This window comes from Oculina patagonica, chromosome 13, assembly GCF_052425735.1.
Source record: "Oculina patagonica isolate OP01 chromosome 13, crgOcupat, whole genome shotgun sequence".
In the NCBI taxonomy this organism is placed as follows: Eukaryota; Metazoa; Cnidaria; class Anthozoa; order Scleractinia; family Oculinidae; genus Oculina; species Oculina patagonica.
This window is the reverse complement of record NC_135770.1, coordinates 27361744-27375400: the sequence shown is the minus strand read 5'-3', so window position 1 is coordinate 27375400 and position 13657 is coordinate 27361744. Positions and strand designations below refer to the sequence as shown.

The 13657-nt window shown below is 37.3% G+C and overlaps 1 protein-coding gene across 2 annotated transcripts in view; it reads right to left on the bottom strand.

Moving 5' to 3' along the window:
• Positions 1-11096, bottom strand: part of LOC144636540 (glia maturation factor gamma-like) — a 41352-nt gene extending 30256 nt beyond the window's left edge. Inside the window, exons 1-6 of one of the 2 annotated variants that reach the window (XM_078495775.1) lie at positions 11049-11096; positions 8874-8970; positions 7646-7695; positions 1903-1952; positions 1425-1507; positions 330-403 (exon numbers count right to left, since the gene is read on the bottom strand). In XM_078495775.1, coding sequence (XP_078351901.1) covers positions 330-403; positions 1425-1507; positions 1903-1952; positions 7646-7695; positions 8874-8919 — 303 coding nt within the window. In that variant the 5' untranslated portion in view covers positions 8920-8970; positions 11049-11096. The remainder of the gene's footprint in view (positions 1-329; positions 404-1424; positions 1508-1902; positions 1953-7645; positions 7696-8873; positions 8971-11048) is intronic. The other variant, XM_078495774.1, reaches the window with a different exon arrangement.
• Between the last annotated feature and the right edge of the window lie 2561 nt (positions 11097-13657).

The window sequence follows — 13657 nt, the reverse complement described above, 5'->3', positions numbered from 1 at the left end:
CATTCCAGTGGAAAGTCCTTTGTTCAGCATGATCCTACTTTAAGAGAAGATCATCAAGGGACTAATTATCCAACAAAAGAGCCTAACTTTGAACAAACAAGTTAATTGCTATGTTGCACAGTTGTTCCCTTGGGAATTAATAACTTGAGTATAAAAACGATGTAAATCACGGACGGCTTTTACCCCTGATGATGTCAACAAGTTGCAAAAGTTTGGTTTCTTTTTAAATTTTATAACTTTTTAGCCTTGTAAATAATATTTTTGCATCTAATAATATTATGATAAAACAGCTAATCAATCTGCACTAAAAGTTCAACAGAAGAAATTACCTTGGTTGCTTGAAGTTCTTGAATAAGATGCTGCTTAGCGCCAGTGTACATCATGTTATGTTCTGGTTTACAATCTGATTAAAAATAGACAATTTTCACTGGTTGTCACACATCTATGCAAAGGGAAAATTGTCAGGTGCCTAATTTCAGTCAAATGGAACAAACTTGACCACTCGTGATCCCAACTTCAAGTAAACTTAATTCCTTTCAGTTTGTCCGATTTGGTTCTTTGCATTAAAAAACACTTTACTTTATTTCAGACCCTAGTTTTAATAAAAGCCCAATTTTTCAAAGTGAATCCATAACATACAGAGCATTTTTCAGTTTGGATGATAGTCTACACAGCTCTCCAGCAGTCATCTTGTAATTGCCAGACAAATGTAAATAGCTCAAATAATTGTGAATATTTTTAACTTTTATATACTTTTAATTTACACGACCCCACAAAATTGTCAGCTTTTAACTATGTTGTGTTATAAATAAAGGCAACTTACTTAGACAAGTGACTTATTTAGTTGCCAGCTCCAAAATTCTAGTCACAATGGCAAGTAAAATGGTCGCAACTTAGAGGACTGGTTTTTGAAATATATTGTTTTAAAGGAAAGCATGAACCTAAGTAAATCAAAAACCTTTGCATGGAAGGACTATGGATATTTTCTGAAACAACACAAAGACTGCAGTAATACTAGCTAGAAGTTAAGAATGATCAGTTTACATATGAAAAATCAAAACAGTACTACTCTCGATTTTATATTAAAGTTACTCTCATTTTTAAGAGGAACTTGTTGGCCGCCTTTATTTACCATGACATTATAAAAGGAAGGTAGAAGGTAAAACCTAAGTGGCCCATACTTGTTGGAGTTTATCCCAGTTTCTGTAGCATTAAGTAGCTAGGAGTATTCCTACTCCCCCCCCCCCCCCCTCCTGGATGGGATGCTAGTCCATTGCAGGGTTACCCCCAGCATTATTTTGCCAGTACCCATTTATACACCTGGGTGGTGAGAGTAAAGCGTCTTGCCCAAGAACACAACACAAATGACCCTCGCCAGGGCTCGAACCCAGACCGCTCAATGGTATTATAAACTCTACACTTACCTTGAGGGGAGATGAAAATAAAACAGATAGGATATGACACTCTTCCATCATCATGTTTTAGAGCATAACTGAAAAACACATAGCTTTATCATTGTATTAAGGAAAACCATTTTATTACAAAAATATTATATGTTTAGACAATATTTTTCTGTCATCTGGAATTGTATTATTATCACTCTAATACAATATAGGGGGTTTGGCAGAGTGGCTTTCTTGCCCTCTACGGAGAAGGCTGGTATGGACATTTCCTGGCATGATGGAGTAATTATTTACACTCCTAAAAAAGACAAAATATTTCCCTATCCCTTTCACATTGAAGTCTCCCCTGGCTTTCCATGGGGAGGGTAGGACATTTCCTGAAATGACACAGTAATTATTTAAACCCCTAAAAAAGACAAGAATATCCTTATCCCTTTCACATTGGAGACTTCCCTCTCCTGAGTCAAAAATGCAGCGTATCTTATCATGAAAAGGATACCGCGGCTCATGAGCAGGTAGTTCCTCTCTTAGATCATCAACAGATATTTCCTGCAAAAAGTATATTATTATTAAATGACTACTATTTATAAAATTATAATTTCTGATAGTGACCATTAGAATAAAAATTACCTAAATCGATTGGTCAGAAGCACTTGTAAGAACGACTGTGAAATAAACAGTTAGTACTTTGTTAAAGAAGAAGTTAAATCTAAAATGTTACTTTTTGTTCTTCACGCTAACAAAAAGGTAATTTCAAGATTTATTTTTTTCTCAAGCATCTCAGCGGTCCGGAATCCTGAATCCTTTAATCTGATTGGCTAATTGCGCGCGCTCCAGCGGTCCGGTTTTTCTCATCCGGACCCCGCATACGGACCGCTCACGGCGCGAAATCATTTTGCACCTTTGAGTCTAACGAACACATGAAAGTTTTGCTCTCCAAAGACAAAAATAGCCTCACCATCCATTGTTAATGCTAAAGGACAAAAAAGAAGTGGAATTAAAGGCCTCAAAGTTCTTCAAAAGGCGAGGTATTTATTTATTTCTCAACAAAATCGAGTTGTAGTTTACCGTTCGCAGTTTGCCGTTGTTTGTTCATCTCGCAATGATTTTCACGTCATTGCGGTAAAATTCATTCGGTTTTTTACACTCTATCTATGTGCTAAACTGCATTGTTTATCTGTCACTTTTTGCTTAAACAGAACACTATTTACCATCATTCAAGGAAATGAGATTCTTTGATTAAAAACGGACAAATTAATTATCACAATATTGTGTCGTACGTAGACGCTACGCATTTCATTCAGTTTGGCACTGTTTATCAGAATAAGAATCAACGCAGAGACTAATAATTTGTTAAATACAAGTGTATTGATAGCTTGTTAAACTGCTTTTCGGTCAAAGAGTATTTTTGAATCAGAAAAATAGGCTTAGCAAAGTTGCAAAGCTTCTATCAAGACTTTTCAAAACATTTAAGCTTATAGGGAATTGTTCGGGAAGCCGAAATCGATTTAAAAGTGTTAGGTTTTGTGGCATATTTGTGCTATATTTTAGTATGACTTCATTTACTTTTCTTGATTTAATTTTCTGCAGTGTAAATTAAGCTGAACATTTCTTGAGTACGGTTCATTTTAAGCGAAGCTATTTTATTCGGAATTAATATAATGTTTGTCTTGCTTAATGCTTGACTCTTGCTTGTCGATCAAGTCGGACTCGACATTGAAATCAAATCCGCGCGTATACAAACAAAGATTTTGTGACAGATTTTTTCACGGTTTCTTAAATCCAAACAAACTTAAGTAGGAAAAAAATAAAAACGTTATTTACCGGCCTAGGTCGGTCCGTATTGGGAAAACTGTACCCTCGGTCTTGAGCACGGCCCTCGGCCTGCGGCCTCGGGCCGTACTCAAGACCTTGGGTACAGTTTTTCCCAATACGGACCTCCCGACCGGCAAATAACATATATATATTAGTCACCACAATTTCCGCTTTCAAAGAGTATTCAAACCCTATGAAATCTTTGTCTGAAGTAGTCCGAAAATCACAAACCAGCCGCCGCCATCTTGAAGTAAATTAGCAGCCTGGCGATGTATATGTGATGTCAAAGATGGAAGTTTAACCATTGTTTAAATACCTGACACTCCTTGTTAATTTTTAATTGGCTTGTTTTTTTTTGAAATGCCTGTTTGTACAGCATCATTTTCCACAAACTAAACTCCAAGGGACAGTAAAAGTTGAGCTCATTGATGTCACACATACATCGTCAGGCTGCTAAGTTATTCCAAGATGGCGGCGGCCGGTTCTCAATTTTTGGACTACTTCAGACAAAGATTTCATAGGGTTTGAAAACTCTTTGGATGCTGAAACTTTGGTGAATAACATAATTATCTTTGTATAACCTTTTCCTTGGCATGAAGAAAACATAGGCACGCTAAGCGTGCAGGAGTTATTTTTTCAATTTATGGGGTGGCTTGGGGGTGAAACTGGGTGATTGTCCTGTTGGGATGGTTTATGCCATGGGTTGAGCTATTTGTGTATGGCAGCCCACGGAAACACTTTTTTGCACAAAATTTGCTTGCAAACAAAATAATTTTTACGTGCATTTTGATACATCAGAACTGTTTTATTCAATACGCAAATTTTCATCATTTAATTGAAAAACAAAAACTAATTCAATTATCAAAATGTCACAAAATGGCACGTTCTTATTCTGTTTAAAGCGGTTATTTTGTTGCTAGCTTTGTAGCAACCTTAACATGCTACTTTTGTTTATTACGGAATACTTTTGGCTTTTTACCAAACACTGTAACACGATACTGTTGTTTTTCTCACTTTTGTAACACGATACCTTTGTTTTTCTAAAACGAACGTAACACAATACCATTGTTTTTCTCGAAAAAGCCATGTCTCCATATAATCATTGAACGAAAAGTACTGTAATAAACGAAGTAATAAACGAATCAAATCAAAAACCACTCTCTTCGGGAAAGTTCTTTAAAGCGCAGTACACCTGGAGTATTAATGTTTCCTGTCAGAACTGTTCAACAAAGATTTTGGTTCATTCACAACGTTAATTTTATTCGACAAACAAGAACTAATTGAGTTATCAAATTGTCAAGGAATGGCACGCTCTTATTCTGTTTTTGCTATCGATCGTAGTTGCTTTTAACAGCAACTGAGTTAACACTTGTACCGGTTCATTAAATGTTTGAACGAGATGTTTTAATTACAGTTTGTTTAACCCTAATAATATGCTAAGTCCGGATTATTCCGGGATTTGGAGGAATGGCCATTCAACCACTTATGACGTCACCAATTTACACGTCAGCAGATGTTTGTGATGTGCAACTTATAGAGTTTAGATAGATCTTTCCACAGGAGTGTCCATCTTGAACATTGACTGCATTCCGACAGAGCTAATCGAAAAAAACGTGATCAGTTTTTGGTGTAAAATTGGTGCTAAAACAGGCCAATATACTCGTACTTGATCATGGTCTCCTTTCCAGGGTTTTCCATTGATTAAGATCAAAACTTTTCAGGCCAGTAGAAGGCATGCACAGAGTAAAAGATAGAGAGAAGAAGAAAGCAGAGAAAAACGGAACGGTTCAGCAGTCCAAATTTTGGCTTATGCGCATGCGCCAAAGTAAAAAGTTGTACATTTTTACATGGAAATGTCATCAAAAACTTAATGCAGTGTCAGAAAGTGCATTCTAGCAAAGTTTAGAGAAATTTAGGACCGCAGAGCCAAGAAAATCGATTAACGGTTAAAAAAAACGTGTTTTTAATTTTGGAGTAATTTCAGCATATTAAGGGTTAAGTTTGTTGGGAAATTGGAAACTTTGTTATGAAGTTGCCAATTACCATGATTACGTTGCGAGTTTGCGAATCAAATTGCGAACTTCGATACAAAGTTCCCAACTTCAGCCCGACTAAACTTTCCAGGTTTGGTAGTTTAGGAGAAACAAGACATGTTGCTCGAAAGTCATGGCAATTTCTGAACACGAAGATTTTAGAACTTGTCAAGGAAAGTTGAAGTAGCTTGAAGTGCAAGACACCGTTTCGCATCAGCGATCACGCAAGTGATTTGCCGATAAATAAATTTTATGCATACAGAAATTTGGTCAAATTTTAACTTTTTTGTATGAAAACACACATTTAACGATTTCTGTGAGGCATAATCTTCAATTTCAAGTCATATGTTTACCCATATGTAAAACTGATTTTAATCGAAGCCGACGCGACGCGACGCGACGCAACAGGGAAGACTAATTTGTTCGAGACAACATGTTTACGGCTCGCTGAACATAAATTTTTTTATTTTTATGACATTATTTTGTTTCCATGCAACAGTTTAGTGTAGCAAAGCCCTTTTTTGATAACATAATTACAGAAGGTTTTAATAAATTCGGGCCGAAGTTGGGAACTTTGTACCGAAGTTCGCAATTTGATTCGCAAACTCGCAACCTATTTGGCAACTTCGTAACAAACTTTCCAATTTCCCTACGAACTTCGCAAAGTGGGCGGCAAAAGTAATGACAACATTATTCTTTAAATCTACTGTGGGCAAATGCTTTATGTAATTTTTTTACCACGGTCAGGAAAGCTAGCCTCTTCAAAACGAACGCTCGAATGAGACGAATAACAATTTTTTGGTAGGCCTTTTGCTGACCGCGTGTGCGTTGTAAGCAGGTGAGCGTTACGAAAAACATGTTTTTAATCCAGGGTTAATTCACAACTCACCGATTTCGCCTCCTTCTAATCTAAAATCTTCAAACGAAATCACTCACTATACAACTGTGTCACATTGCTTCCCCCTTATAAACTACAATTTGATTGGTTCTGATAGTACCTGAAATCTGATTGGTGTGACAAACATACTTCACTGAGTCACTGAGTGACTGACTGACTGACTACACGGCCCATCACGCCGACTAAGAGCTATTTTTGAAAAAATAACTCAAAAAAGTGCTATTTTGGAATGAACTTCTCCTATAAAGGTGACTCTTGTCCATCTGATGACTGTTTCTGGGATTTTGACAACTGAACACTAAATTTACGAGTGACCACTGTCACTGTAACACAGTGCTGTGATGCTGAACACAGGTTTTACTTACACTGCTTTCTGTTATATAAGTTCAACTCTCCTTTCATTTCTGAAATTTCATTTCTCCTTTCATTTTAGCTTTTTTATACACAGGGGCATAATAGGAGTACATGGGGCGCTAATTTTACCATTTTACCGAAAAGAGAGCAAAAGAGGGAGGTCGCACATTTTCTGCAACGACTACTAAATGTTGGAATCACCTCCCCCTTAAGTTGCGCTCCTCTTTGTCTGTAAATATCCTTAAGAATGCTTTAATTTGTACAAATATTTTAAATTAAGTCAGCTCAAGAATAAGATTTTTACTCCTTTTTTAGACAATAATAATTATTTTTAAATTGAGATATTTTAGTGATAATTTTTGGATTAACATTGTAGCTTAGCTTTTAAATTTTTAACTTACATTTCGATTTTTAATTAGGTTTTAACTAGAATTTAAATTAGATTATTGTTTATAGTAGATATTTAACTTTAGTATATTTAAGAGGGCCACAAATTTATTAGTTGAAAAACTATTGTGTGTCACCCTCGTAAAATAAAGTTTGATTGATTGATTGATATTTAGCTGAAAATTTGGAGATATATCAAGACATCAGCTTTACAGTGTGTGGTAAGGAGAAATGAACTAGGCTTTTGTACATTATGCTAGCATTTTTTCGAGCATTTTAGTGAGGCAAAAGCATTGAGCATTATTCAAGCATTTAAGTGGCATTTTCGCGGAAAATTGATTTTTTTTTCCCGAGAAAATAAAAAAAGAAATTATTTTTTTAGAGAAAATGAAGACTAAAACTCAAAATTCAACTACAAATAACTTTCTTATCTAGAGATAGTTAACTACTTTCTGTAGTTAGCCTCGTAGATGATTTCGAGGATTATGTTTTTTTGGCTGTATTTATGAACTTGTATACGTTGTTGTTGTTGTTACTTACAACACTTGAACGTTTTGTAAGTGTTAACAGTTAACACCATGTTAAAAACTTTGAAATTATTTTAAAAAACCGTTTGTATAATGAGCATTATCCGAGCATTTTAGTGACTTTTTTGGGGGAGACCGAGCATTTTAGTGGGAAAAATGGAGCATTAAGGTGGAGCATTTTAGTGGGGAAACAAAAGCATAATGTACAAAAGCCTAAAATGAACCTACCTCATATTGCTTATCTAAAATCACAAGCTGTTTCTCAGCATCAATCTTCACTAGAAGAGGCAATGGTCAAAATGAAACAAATGAATTATAATATTTTTTTTGTGATTAGTAGAAATTCAGCCATGTTCTATTGGAAATCCGTGAATCTGATTGGTTCTTGCATTGTTTTCTTTTGACTCCCTTATAGTACATGACCATGCGCATGTTGCTCTTTAATGGGACATTTATTTTATTATTTTTTTACCTACTGTATAAGTACATAAAATTGTGGATTTTGGACTGCAATTCTTTAAACTTTCTACTAAAACAATAATTTAAACTACTCATCCGGGGGGGGGGGGATTTTTAAGCCAATCACTAAGCGTAGTAATGCAAAACCAAAGCAAACGCAATTTACTTTCGACACTCAAGTGAAAACTGCTCTACCTACCCTGTGTAGGACAACACCCCCTGGGGGGGGGGGGGTATAGGGGTATAGGGGTATTAGATATAGGGGTGCCACTGGGGTTTTGAAACCCTGACCCTGTTTAGGACAATAAAAACTTACCGGTAAAATACCTACCCTGTGTAGGACAACACCCCCTGTTTTAAGACCCTATTTAGGACAAAGGACAACATCGATAATCATTTACGCTTTATTGTGATTGCGTCCCATATGCGACGTTTGATGCTTTGAAATGCGAACACCGATCCCAGCAAATATGCTTTTCATTGAAGCGACAGCGAAAACAATGTAAATACTCGACAACAGTCTTGAAGCCCTACCCTGTCTAGGACAGGTTCAGGCCCTGTTTAGGACAGAGGAGCTTGAAATTATATACCCTGTTCAGGGCTGGAGGAGTCAAAAACCATACCTTATCCAGTGGCATGTCCCATATAGGGGAGTACCCCCCCCCCCCCCACCCGGGCTACTCATCCTAATTTCCTATGAGCAATAGTCAACTCAGCTGCACCTTGTTGACCATTTGCTTACAGAAAACTCAGGTGGATAGTCTGTTAATGAGAAATATCTTACTGAACACTAGAAGCATGTGACCAATACCTAATTCAGATAGGCTAAGAAAAATTGAGTAAGAAGTTCTCAAATAAAATTCAGGATTTTTTGTCTGAGGGGTTATGGAAAATTAACTGTCCTCAGCAGGGGAGGGGGAGGTACAGATATTAAATGCTATCATCATCTATCCTAAAGCAAGCTCAATGCATGCTTCACTAGTTCATTTACACTTACGAACTATAGCAGCTGAAGTTTTAGCCTTCCGGAAGCGAAATTTCATTACTCGCTCTTAAACCTCAGGGTCAATTTCACAAATTTTCAGCTCAGCGGCCTTAAATGAAATGATAAAAAACAAACACAAGTTCAGTTTCAACTTTTACGATCTGGCCCTGGTTGTTCAAAGGATAGATAGCATTATCCACCCGATAACACACTATCCATGCATTGGATAGCAGAGTTTATTTTGTCAGCGCTTATCCACTAGATAGTGTGTTATGTGATGGATAGTGTTATGCTTTGGACAACTGGGCCCTGAAACACTCAGCCTGTATTTGTTAACCAAAAGATCAAACAGAATCTCAAGTTGCATGAAGCAAAGCCAACCACTGTGAACCAACATTGCCCTTTTCAAAATTTAAATGTGACCGGTGAGATGTAAATTATTTTGGATTCACAAGCAAGCATTTGCATCAATGCATCAAGGGACGTAAAAATTCCTCTTCCTCCATTGGCAAGAATTTTCATGACAGGCATTGCCTGATTCCCAAAGATCTCAACAAGAATATTTTAGCGTGCAAGAAAAGTTTTCAAACAAGTTGCACTGTCTTTTGACAAATTGCAGAATACTCCGCCACTTCATTTACATGTGTCGGAACGCTTTAAGAACAAGGTGTGTCGGAACGCTTTAAGAACGAGGTATAACACAATAGGCACTATTGTTATTCAATATTAAAGATGCAAATAAGTGGCGGGGTATTCTGCAATCTAGCTACATTGGAATGTTCTTCACTAAGAAACTGAGACTTTCGGACTTCGACAGTCTCTTTTGAACTGAAACTTCTCATTGTTTTAGTACAATTTTCACTGAAGTACGTCCCATTGAACTATTTCCAATTATTTCCGCTTTATTCCTCGCGAAGCGAGGCCGAAAGGCCGAGCGTAACGGGGTGTATAATTTTGTCCCTCAAAGGGCTCAGGCGGGATGAAATCTCGTGTGGAGTTTACGGTCATATTTGTGAGCTTGGTGTCTGGCGGAAATGACGTCACACGGCCGCGCGCTGGTGGCCTAATGGTGTGACGCGCTGGCTTGAAATCAGATCTTCGGGACTGAGGGCGGGGGTTCGAATCCGGCTAAGGTTTTTTTTTTTTTTTTCTATTATTTTTTTTGTGGGTTCGAATCCTGAGCCTTTTATTTTTATCGTTTTTCTTTTCGGATTAAAATAACACTGATTACCACATAATACTCCCTCAACGCCTATTCAGGCTATAACGCTATAAACTGCTGGGTCTGTAATCGTGCAGTTCGTTGTTGTTCAGTTTCTGTTTGTATTCTGTCTGCTGTATTTTGTCGAAGTCTCTGTAATCGTGCAGTTCGTTGTTGTTCAGTTTCTGTTTGTATTCTGTCTACTGTATTTTGTCGAAGTCTCTGTAATCGTGCAGTTCGTTGTTGTTCAGTTTCTGTTTGTATTCTGTCCGTGGTATTTTGTCGAAGTCTCTGTAATCGTGCAGTTCGTTGTTGTTCAGTTTCTGTTTGTACCGTATTTTCTCGTTTAAACGCCCCCGGCGTTTATGTCAAACTTGGCCCGATAGAGCCGGCGTTTATTTGATTCCAGGAGTTTGTTTAAACCCTATGTTTCTCAGAAATGATTTTTATTCATTATTTTTGACAGCAATATATTTAGACATTATTTTTAAAGCATGTTAAACCTTTAATAATTGTTAAGGGGTATATTTTCAAATACAGCTTAGAGACCCGGCGTTTAATCGTGAAAGTACGGTATTCTGTCTGCTGTATTTTTGTCGAAGTCTCTGTAATCGTGCAGTTCGTTGTTGTTCAGTTTCTGTTTGTATTCTGTCTGCTGTATTTTGTCGAAGTCTCTGTAATCGTGCAGTTCGTTGTTGTTCAGTTTCTGTTTCTATTCTGTCTGCTGTATTTTGTCCGTTACTAGGCAACAACAACCCAGAGCTTCGCGAGGCCCTGCGAGTCACGTATTACTAGTAAATTAAATGTAAATTATATCTTCATACATTCCGAGCTCACGCGAACATCAAGGCTGATCATATACGAGTAGCTCAACTAATCAGATTGTGGCATTTGCATTAGTTTACTAGTAGAATTCTACTAACAAAGATAGCAATTAAAGTTTTAATGGAATTTATTTACGTAGCAAAGTAAATGAGAGCACTCACCATTCTGTCCTCTCTCCGATCCGTCGTTGTTGTGGCTTAGCATCCACGCAGAAAACGACTGCGGTAAGGACTGCGGAGGAAGATAGGCTTGCATCGCGTGCGTATTGCGTGCGTACATAAAACCTTTTTCAAAACGACCGTGAATCCTCGCGTCTCCAATTCGTAGCGCCTGGGGCGCTTCTTTCACATTAATATTTTAAGGATAAGACGGGGCGCCTATTCGGGGGGATACTTAATCGAGGGGTAGGTGGGGGGTATTTCATTTCTCCAAAATCGTTGCCAGATATGATCGCAGTTTTTAATGCAGTCTGGTCTATAAAGTCCCCGCAAAGTGTTGTAAAGCGCATTGAGCGTATGGAAATGCGCTATATAAATACCGTTATTATTTTTAATCATTATTATTTTATTATTTTTTGTAATATAGCATTAGCACGTAAACAACAATATTTAAATGTTTAATAGTGGCACAGTTGGTACTCGTACGTGAAGGAACCATGTAAATATATGGATGGTGGAAAACGGCCGCCTAACGAAAAGTCGAAGCATCAGTCGACAAAGACGCTGATATATGACGTTTCTAGCGATATTTGTACAGGCCCGCAAATGATCCCGGCCCGCAAATGATCCCGGGACCGCAAATGATCCCCAAATTGGACCGCAAATGATCCCAGGACTGGAAATGATGCCCAGATTGTACCGGAAATGATCCCCCGACCGGAAACGGTCGCCTTACCGTAAACGATGGATATGCGTGGACTAACGAATTTGGACAGGGGATTTAAATTTGTTTAATCTATTTTTTTCTTTATAACACAACAATTACAAAAACAATTAACGCAAGAGAATGTAATGTATTTAAACGATTTAAATTCAAAACCATAACTTTAAAAATATTGATATAGCTGCTAAATATGCAATGATTATTAACCTAAGACGCGGAATAAAGTTTAACGTCCCAACCGACAGAAACTATCTCCTCTAGGACCTCCCCCCAATCAAGGGATGATCTATTTACGGCGAAATGCTTTTAGCTGATAGCCATTCATTCACAGGCAGTCATGCAGCGTTCATAGCGAAAATGAAAATACCATTGACACTTAAATAAAGTTTATGTATGTATGTATGTATGTCTAGACAAAAAGTCTAGAATAAATTTCGATCATTTCCGCCTCTTGTTCTCGAGCTACTCTCTTTCAAAATCAGTAGCTTTTTTTTTCTTTGAATGTGTTTATCAGGTCACTGAAAAACATTCTAACACAGAATTTTCACAATGTTCTGGATCTTAAAGGCAACCGAAAATTCTCTAAAACACTGACTACATTTTCGCGTAGCTTTCAGTACAGAGGCGGAGATTATTGACGGTAAGAAATTTGCACGTGCAGAAGTGACAGCTCTATGCGTGCGGTATGCAAATAAATCTACCCAGAGACGCTGTGGTAATAATAACCTAATCGTTTACTGTGTTTCATTTAATATTTGCAAGAGCGAATTATGAAAGGAAAATGTGTTTAAAATAATGGTTTTAAAATAAACTACAAATGTGTCATAATCTCCGATATTCGCACGTACAAATCATGTGCGCTTCCAAGGAAAAGGAAACTCGTGTCTACAGGAAAAAAAATTCTAAGTGGTTAATTGGACAGCAGAGGCATCTTCGAAGATACATGTTTATTTTTGAGGTGCGTTTTCTTAACGAAAAACTTAAATAGTTACATGTTTATTTTGTTATTTCGCGCCGTATTTTCACCGCTTTTTATCGTTGCGTTTATCGTTACATCCATAGACTATTACACTCCTTCTTATAAAACCGTGAACACTAAAAAATATGTCTGGAATGTTTGTGTTTAGCCAATCACATGCGAGAACTTCAGACCGCAGAAACCACAAACAGTAAATGGGTTTCCATCGGTCACGGAGCAACTTTAGTTCTTATTTTGTTTCAGGATACACGCTCTGTCTTTTTTAAGAATTTAAAGAACTGCTATTCTTTCGTATCGAGGGCCACATCCAGAACATGGTTTCAGGGATTTTTGAAAGAAAAAAAGGACGGTTTCTCTAGCGACGATATACGGTTCAGTGCATGCAGTATGTTGTAGACATGTCTAGACATAAGATGTAAACACGATATAAAACCGAATATAAAATACAAAATTGTGGAGTTTTCGTTACTGATTGTAAATCTTTTCGGTAGAACAAGGGATTCGATTTATTTCGGCAAACGATTTCAACCCTTAGGCAATTAGAGGTTCCGTGATCGTAAGACTGCAAACTGCAAAGGCTCCAGACGAAAATTATTCAAAATGTTGGCGTGATTGGTGCAAAGTAAACACCTCAATCGCTCAATCGTTTGATTTTCGCTTTTCCTTCCCGCTATCGTTTCGCTGTTATCGAAGAAACAAACCTTCCTTCTATCAGTGTTTAGGTCTGCTACAATAGTTGGGGTGAGATAAAAACCGGAAAATGCAAGCTTATCTCAGTACAAATTGTAACATGCCATCAGGCGAACGGTAACTGCAGATACGAATTCGTTACAATTTTTGAAAATTGGCGGCAACTGGGGCAAATCGTAGCGTCGGGCGCATCGGTTTTTCAATTTTTTCTATAAAAAA